The 9,710-nt window shown below is 34.9% G+C and overlaps 1 protein-coding gene across 1 annotated transcript; it reads right to left on the bottom strand.

The window, feature by feature from the left end:
- Positions 1-3,851: 3,851 nt before the first annotated feature.
- On the bottom strand, positions 3,852-7,391 carry LOC127870092 (L-amino-acid oxidase-like). Its single transcript, XM_052412753.1, has 5 exons — positions 7,385-7,391; positions 6,846-6,983; positions 6,062-6,163; positions 5,295-5,488; positions 3,852-5,017 (listed from the first exon to the last, which is right to left on the bottom strand). The coding sequence occupies exons 1-5, from the start codon at positions 7,389-7,391 to the stop codon at positions 4,112-4,114; spliced, it is 1,347 nt and encodes a 448-aa protein (XP_052268713.1). The 3' UTR covers positions 3,852-4,111.
- Between the last annotated feature and the right edge of the window lie 2,319 nt (positions 7,392-9,710).

Below are 9,710 nucleotides of genomic sequence, written 5' to 3'. Positions count from 1 at the left end.
AAGGGTATGCGTGGAAACCGTTGTCAATAATGGTAAGAATGCTCAAGTTATATTAGGTCAATGTGTTCAAAGCAACCGTTTACTAAATTAAATGTTTATTTTGCAAGTACAATGTACAAGAAAAGTTTAAATTAACAATATGCTAATACTAATTTTGCTAATAATACTATTGCTAATTTCAACGTACCGATACTTTTCGATCATTAAGATTTGAAAAGCTTTTGGTCCAAGATAACAGTTATTGTTAAGCTCCATTCGTTATCGTTTGCTTTAGCCATGTTATTTCAATAGTCTCTGAACGGGGAAGCATAAAGTCGCCGATTTTGGCACGTTTGCAAAAATCTATTAAATCAGCTGTATCGTGTAGCAAATGCATGTAACGACTATTAGACCAGATACTTATAAAGGATCATTGATGATTCGCCAGTTAATTTGTATCTCATGTTTATGAAGAAGAATTTTATGTTGATTTTGGAACATATGTTGTTATTGACCACTGAAACCAAAATCAGTCTATGTATTTTTCGATTGACAAGAAGCGATCTGTGATTTGTTTCAGTCGGTTATTCGTTCTGTCTTTTTTAGTGGAATTATTTCCTTTTATTCGTAAACAATTACTTAACATTGTTTAAGTTATGGGGAACGTATGACTCAATATCAAATATATCTTATGTGCAACATCAATTGTCTTTTCATTACGAAATACAATCTTAAAGCAATGGGTGCATATATGGTTAAATATTTTGTGCAAAGAGCAAATGCTCGCAGATCACACAGGTTTAATGATTTATGCCGGATGTACTGACTTGTTACAATTTTATGATTTTTTTTATATTTTAGCTCTTAATTTAATTACCTGATATTCTGTATCTCATTTATTGTTTTTACCATTTCATTAATCGGTTTGAATCAGCAATTAGAAACAGGTTCCATTTTCCTTATTCAACGGCGAAAATATTAACTTGGTTATCGTTCAATTAAAGTCACTTGAAATGTATTGGAATTAATATTTTAAATATCAAACAGCATACACTCACGATGATTTTGATTTATATATTGTTCATTTCTTTTATTTCAATTAATTTTTTAAGTAAGATAATCATATTCCATTACTCCCCGAAAAATAACTGCTGTATAATTCAACACAAATAAGTAGAATTGTTATAGAATGCATTTAAATATAATTTCTAAATGTAAAATACAATAAATAGGTTTTACGTTCGGTTGTTGCGAAGTTATAGTTCGAAGAAGAAACATTGCAGTTTAATTCAAACAACACATCCTATTTAAGCGCGTAGAAGAAACATCAAAATTAGAAGTCAATGTTCTAGTTACTTGACATACAATTGTACTTGTCAAATAGATGTCTCTTTAATATTAAACAAATGCTATTTGGCCATTCAGTTACAAAGCCACGGTGCTTATTCGAGTTCAAAAAGTTTCGTATTCCTTATTCGTTAATTAATAAATGAATTAAATTACGTTTGGGTTTGTTTCCATTTACTTAAAAAATATATGTATCTTTTATTTTTTAAATCTGATATCACATATATTAAGCATGAATAAGTAATAAGGGATTGGGGACAAGGAGCCAATTTATTCTCCATTCATTTCAGATGGTTTTGAAAGAGTATCCGTTCGCCGTGTGGATGGATTCATCCATCCGCTTTAAAACAAGTAACATATCTAGTCTGCTCGAAATGGCTCGCCGTCTGGACGTTATCTGCACAGTCGGAGACGGATCCGTCGCTCTTCGGACACTTGCTCTATCGCGCATACGGCTATGACATATATAAACGTATGCAAAGCTACGGAGGTGGTTGTTTAACATTACACCGTATATAGTATAGAATTGCTTGAGAAATGCACAAGCCCCTAGTCGTCCAAGTTTGTGCAGTGTAGTCGTGTTGGCTGGTGATTCGACTTACTATGTAATGAGTCCTTCTATCCCCATCATTATTTAAATATTATAAATTCTAATTTATAAATTCAGATACAAAATACATTGACATTGTTACATTCGACCATTTAACAAAATTTGATAATGGGAACGGGCAAAAACAGCAAAAACCCTGATTAACAAAAGAACATCATTAGGCATGTAGTTGATATAATACTGTGACTCCGATTGTGTTCAAAAACAATGTGGACTGTGAATACTAAAAACGCTCGATTACCGCAATCAACTCCAGAAGGTGCATGCGGTTAACAGTCTTAAAAAGAGGTTTGTCCACAAATATGAAAGGGAAAGTTTAAACTTGTTTTACTTTTACAAAAACGCAGTGTAAACGTGAGCAAACACTATCGAATAACAAATTATATTCTGAAATACACCCAGTCACCGTCTTTTCAGGAATCATCGGTTTGTTTCGCTAAATTGTGTAACATCACACGGATTTGTCATACAAAGGGAATCCCGCCCGGGCATTAACATCAGTTAATGTCAATTATGCAGTGAAAGTTTATTCCTGGATAATGAAACACAAGCAGAATAATTTCTTCAACAACGATAGTTATACTCGATTTTTATTTTTTATAAATAAAAATATGTCTTCACATAAAATGTGTTCCTAGATTAAATGTTATTGTGTAGCATGAAAACATTAGAGAAGATAAAATAATGTAAATATATAAAAATGTTGTGTTCAAAGAACAAAAATCTTAATGATATTTACTAATGCTTTTAAATCTGTTCCATTTTATTTTATTGTCATAAATGTGGCAACACTCCGTAACTTGTTAGGCGAAGACGGAATGTACTATCAATAAAATCGAGAATTACACGTTAATGGATGTAAAAACACCGGTAAGTGCAGGTTTTTTTCATATAACTGTTTAAAGTAGTTTTTTATGAATTTCAACTTGTTCATAAAAGACTGTTAAATGCTGCTTTTAGCAATATGAACTACTCAAGAATTACTTGATTTAATAAGCCTGTGTTATTGGCCAAAATGTTGATGTGTACCGCATTTATGTTCACAGTTATTCTGCACGCGACGTGAATTATTGGCACCGATTTCAGACGTATTCAGGGATAAATCTTAAGAATTCGGCACAAACTGCAAGTTAAACTGTCTTGTATACACTAAATATTGTTACGTATCATAATAATTTTCGAAATACCAACGTCACATGTTATAGCATGCTTTTTGTCAATTTGTGAATCGGGTATGTCATATTTGCGGCATGATATTAACATTTGAGCATATCTCTTCCAAAACCGAAACAAACGACGGAACGATGTCGTTGATTAAATACTAGGTTATATTTCGTATAAGTTTTTGAGAATTGCGCCATTCCAATTGCTGACTTTATCGGTAATTATTTGCTCGTTTAAAATCACTGATTGGCAACTGAACATTTGTAATCGGGAGAGCTTATGATTTGTTTGCCTGGTCAGTGTATCATTATATTTGTTTACACGTATTCGATATGACTTAAAATCTAGCAAAATGTGAATTAATGTTTGCTTCAAATACTTAAATACATATTTTGAATTGTGGGAAATTTTGTTATCCGATCGCATTTAATAATTATAAATGTTTAATGTTATGTATTGGTTAAATTGCGCACATGAATGAGAAATATTTTATGTATATATACTTTTTATATGTTATTCTTGCTTTGTAATGATAAAAGAATTACATGTCCAACACGTTGCTGGTTTATGCAACTAAGGATGTCACAATTAAAAATTATAGTTTCTTATCAAGAAGAACGAAACACAATACAATTATTGGAAATAACATGACTCAATCTAAAACGAATCAATTAGCTCACAAACAACAAGAAGAACATACTGTTTTCATATTTACGTCAGCAAAAGGGCTACACACGTTAGTGTTGTTGTTATGTTCGAATAGGAACTAGAAGTCATTTGTCATCTTTTAAGACCCGCACTTTAGTCAAAATGTTGACACAATTGTAATCATATAAATTAAAAACAGGAACGTAACTGTCATGATCTTAATTTTAATACATTTAAGAATGCATAACCCAATGTGCTCGACTAAAGTGCGAATATGTTGGAATCAATGGTGAATTTTCTCGTAATATGTCATAGTATCGTAATTTCATAAAACAAATAAACACAAACAGGCTTAGTGGCGTTTCACCATGGCATTCTACCAGGTCGGCCCTCCACGTGCGCCTGGAAGCAGAACGCCTGCGAGAGGCCGGAGAAGATTGCCCCTTGTATCCAGCCATTGCTCCAGGACAATGCCTCTCCGGCAAGGTACAGCGGGTGATCTGACTTCCATAGACGTTGCAGATTGTCCAGGTACTCGTACGGCTTTAGGTACGCGAAGGCTCCCTGAGACGCCGGGTCGCTGTACCAGGCTTGAACATTCCCCAGTTCGACTTCTCTCTTCATCTCGGGATGAATTTTGCTTATTTCATTCACCGCTGATTTGATCGCATCTTCATGGCTCTGAGAGCCGAATGCCAGTGCGTCCTTTTCCCAGGTGTACACCAGCAGTACCCCTCTTTCATCTTTAAGAATTTTCGAACCGTCGTAATCGGGATAATGTAGCTGACCAATCATATCGGAAGACTTGCTGAATCCACCTTGACCGACATCATCTTGCCAGAATCGTCGCTTGCATTGAAGCATGATTCTTGTAGATGCCCCGTAAGTGATTCCGGCTATTGCTTGCTGCTTTTCGCGGCTGAGAATTGGGACATCCATCTGCCGAAGGATATTCAAAGGGACCGTGACAAATACGGCATCGGCGTCGAATGTTTTGTCGGACTGTCCCGTAACTTTGCATATTCCTTGCAGGAGTAATTTATCGCAAGTAGGTTTTTGGTCAATTTTCTCCACTTTGATTCCATAATGAAGATTTTTGCTTAGTTCGACATCTTTATTCCATCCTCCAACGTTCCTCGCCAAAAAGCCCTTTGCCAATGCCGTCATGCCGTCTTTCGAAGTCTGCAAGTCGGCACCCCACCAAAGACCAATAATATCTCGCAAGGTTTCTACGAATGATCCACTTAAAAACGGATTATACGAGGACACCTGTGATTCACAAAATTATATGATAAATTACATGTTAATCTGAAGCCATCGTGCATCCACCACCGGTTTTCTTTGCTAATTATCTAAGTCGTAATATAGCTATATTTTATCAGAAGTTCATTGAATTTTGTATTCATGTATATCAATATATGTTTGACAAAGCATAAATAAGTCATGATCACTCGAAAGGACATGTGCAGAACGCTTTAAACATATGACAAATTACATACTCGTATCAATAGAAATAACATCTATGATACATTATACGAAGCCATACCTTTAGTCCATTAATGGCTGCCTCGGGCCATGTCTGAAGGTTTAAACCATCAGGTCGAGTGTATGTTTGGCTTCGGAGAAACTCTTCCGTTGAATACTTGCTCCATTTGTCGACCCACTTTGTCCAGACCTCTTCAGTGGGACTTTCGCCCAGTTCGTCTATGACTGGCTGAATTGTAGCGTCGAAATACCCCACTACAGGTATAAAATTACAGTTAACATAAGCTTATGTGATTAACTAGAATTTTAGCAGATATTTACGACGAGCATGAAACTGACCGATGTTTTCGTTACCTGTGTTCATGCATTTGCGATTTCTCTAAGTTACATGGAATCCGTTAGATTTATGTTTGCCGATGTTTTCCGCGCAGTAGAAGTTGCAATATTACACGGAACTGCTAATGTAACCTACATACTGGATAAAAAATAAATGGAATTGCAACTACCAGCTGTTGATTGTTTGTTTTTGTAAACTATGAAACCATCCGCAAACAATTGAAAATTGACGAGAACACATGCAACTTGCATTTGCAAAGGCGCTGGAAAGATCGAGGAAACGTATCCCGGAATGAACAACAAATTGCGTGGCGTAAAGCAACAATCTGTTTTTAGAACGTCGAGTTGATTACTGTTAATCATCCTGAATGCATGAAGAAATTAAAACCCTGTGATTCCAAAAGACTATAACAAACAAACAGATACACAAAGTCAGCATGTTCGTGTCAAAACAAAAAAAGTTGAAAGGATATACAAAGTACTATTACGTACATATCCCTGTGATTTTTAGCTTTTGTTTCACGTCTGCGCTTAGGTTAGCGTCCCATCCGGGCCAATACTCGTTGCTGAAGTCTTCATTGCGGTCGTGAAATTCTAAAGTATTGAACATATATTAGAAACGTTACAATGCACGATTGACTGATTTAGCGCTGTTGATAAAACCACTATTTGCAAATAGCTTGTCAGTGATAATACGAAAAACAACAAGGAATTCATCATGTGAAACTTATGTTAATTGAAAAGGGTATTTTTCGTAACGAATGTTTTCTTCTTTCGGCTAAGACGCATATCTTATTACGAATATGTAAATAATCAAATCGTACCAAAGAAGCCAAGCTCCCGGTAAACATAGGTATTGTAACTAGACATGTATTTATAGCACACGGATTTCTCAGCTAAATGTCACTGGACATAAAATACAGTGTTGTGTGACTGAAATTATGGGAATAAATGTATGACACTCTCGTGATATGATGGTCATTAATATTAAGTGAACGGTACAACGATTTAAGCATAAAAAGTTTAGTGGTTGACACTTCATCTTTGAGCCAGCAACATTGTTTTGCGTACGAAATATAGTATTAATATTCATGTTTCCGAATTTATTCACAAAATCCTATTATGCATGACAAAGTTATAAGCCGGATAGGAATATCACAACATATAAACACACATACCCGCAAGAAGCGTTAACACAATATGCAATTCCGGTTATATAATGTCGGTGCATATAAATGACACGTTTAGGCATGGTATTTTGTATTAATGACTGAACCTTGCATCCGAATCTTGTTCCCATACAGGTACATGTACGCATTTTTTTGGTAGTTCTGGAAGGGACGGAGCTTTACGTCAAATGTGCGGAAGTAGTGATGAGTCAAGTAGTGGTTCGGCGGTATTCGCATGGCTCCAGCTAGACAAAAAACGTGCATGGGTAAAAAATATCACAACTGGATTACACTCTAAAACTCTATTAGTAGAAACAAATTAACAATAATATGTTTACGACACATACTTTTTTTATTTTTCCTTCTTACCATTATAAAAAAAAAATCAGCATTAAGCTGTTTTGATGTGCCTTAACGTGAAGGAACATGTTTATTTTCTCAAAAGTTGCACATAAACAGTCGGTTGTAAATATTTGTGTATAATTATTAGCGGCCACTACAGCTGAGTATGAAACGACGCTCTAATTTTTTTCATTTATATGAAAATTGACTATTTGACTGGATTTTTGGTAGGGAGCAAATGAAAAGATCTGTAAACTCTGTTTTTCATTGGTAATCTATTAGTGACAGTTGAAATGACACATACCATGCATAGTCTTGAACTCGTACACAATTCAAGGACACACACTGGTTCAGATCATGACTGTATTTGGTTAAACCTATTGGCTCTATATTAACCTCTGAATGAGCTTAATTGATATGGACTAATACGTATTTGTTACTCTGCGTTTTCTGCTCGGATGTGATTATAATAAAGAAGGAAACACAATATTTTTCTTTCGCTTACACGCTCTTATTTTTCAGTCGAACAACTCATCATTGTTGCGGCATCATCGGTGTTCATAGACGGTTTTTAATACTGCTTCCTTAAAACAAGTGTAGGATTTTTTTAAAAATAAAATCAATCCACATAAGACATACTGATTTCCTTTTTTGATATTTAATGACTCGTTTTAAAGATCACCGATGATTTTTTTTTTATATGATCAGACAAACCAGAAAGTATCATGGTAGAAATGCACTTATCTTGTATAAGAATGCGTAGTTCTAACAACCTGTGTAAATTAAACCCACCTGCAACATATGTACGGCTGTAGTCGAGCACCTACCAATTACCTATGTGTATGCATGAAGAGTTTACATTTCAGTAAATTTTCTCGCAAATCGCGGGATTCGGCTTAATGACAAAAAAATAAAAAAATATTAATTAGGTGATATTCAGTACACTTAAAAACCGAATCTACATCTGAAGTCGATTGATGCGTGTCAACTCAACATTTTAAGTTGCCTATAAAACCGTTGTTACGCTCCGCTGCATAGAAATTAGAGTTTAAACTTTAGAGAAGATCTCTTCAAAAACAGTTGTATTGCTCATGTATGTTCAACAATGTGTTGCCAATAATACCTTAAATAATTTGCTTTCATACACATTTTGGTTTTAAACGGTGGCAGTTTTTTTTCGAAATAAATAGATAAATCGTCGAAAGAAAGAAATCGTACCTTAGGTCAAACCCAAAATACAGAATGCCTGTATACGTCGAACAACCGAGCAATTTGTTGCGGAATTAAACCATGCCAAACTACATAGCCCCGAATTGATCAGTGACAGTGAAATACATTATTTTATACGCGAAACACAAATATATGTACATGTATATGTGTGTACTGCCCATCTGCGCTTCAAAACCTCCTAGCGAAGAATATATTCTGAATATTTCATCAAACTTATTTTTACGCTGACGTGGTAATTAGCAATGCGTATGTAAAAAGTGTTTAAAGCCACTATAAAGGTGACGATCCGTAATTATTTACCGATTTTTAAATATCTTTTCCTTATTTTATTTATAAAGGTTATTAAAAAACAATATATATATGCTATTGGACATTACCATAAAAATATGAGCAATACAACTTGTTTTGAGCTCAAAATACAGTGTCCTCCAAGTCAATAGTGTTTACAAACAATCAGTTTATTTACATCGCTGTTTACTAAATCATGCCGAGCGATTCCGGCCGATTTTCCGGCAACAAATTTTGATTGGTCGGCACAAGACATTGTGTATCACGTGAGCAAGTCAAAGGTGAAGAGGCCAGACATTCAAAACAAAAATGGCGTCAATTGCAAAGAGAAAGCGTACACTATCGATTGAAGAAAAATCGAAACGCAGAAAGGATGCGAAAACATCGTATAATCTTGGCCGTATTACTATTGGAAGTGAAGTTGTAAGGTGGAGAGACTTTCAAAGGCAGCACAAATTTCGATCGAACGAGGAAACCGCCCGTTTTCTTTTAGATCAGTGAGTAGCCTACGAGTACGAGTACGAATAAAAATAGTGACTAGTGTTGTTTACTTTTCTATTATTCTTGTTTTAGGTGAAGAAATGTTATTTCCATGTATTTGTACGTATATATTACATATTATTAGATAGTTTGAATATATACAGCGAACAAAGAATAACGATGATAATCTTCCAAACCATTTTGTTGCATACTGTGTGCAATTTTCATTTATTCAATACAACATGTGTTGCAAGAATTTTCATGTTTGTCATAATGTTTGTTTTCAGTATTTCCAGCTGTGGGAAGAAAGTAGAACAGAAAGCTACAACAAGCACTCCATTCAAAACAAGACCATCTGTTTTTGAACCTCCAGTATCTGGAATATCTTCCATTTCCAGTGAAGCAGAGAGGCAAGATAAAACTTACTGAGATTGCTTATGAATTTTAACCCTTTGCATACTGGGAAATTTGTCGTCTGCTAAAATGTTGTCTGTTGAATTTCTAAAATAAGCATTTTCTTCGATTTGTTTTTCAAAGAATACTATCAGAATAGCAAACAGTTTGGATCCAGATGAGACGCCACATTTTGTGGCGTCTCATCTGGATCCAAACTGTTTGCAAAGGCCTTCAGA

The sequence above is a fragment of the Dreissena polymorpha genome, chromosome 2 (assembly GCF_020536995.1).
Source record: "Dreissena polymorpha isolate Duluth1 chromosome 2, UMN_Dpol_1.0, whole genome shotgun sequence".
Lineage (NCBI taxonomy): Eukaryota > Metazoa > Mollusca > Bivalvia > Myida > Dreissenidae > Dreissena > Dreissena polymorpha.
Note: the sequence above shows the minus strand (reverse complement) of the source record. Positions and strands in the feature narration are given on the sequence as shown.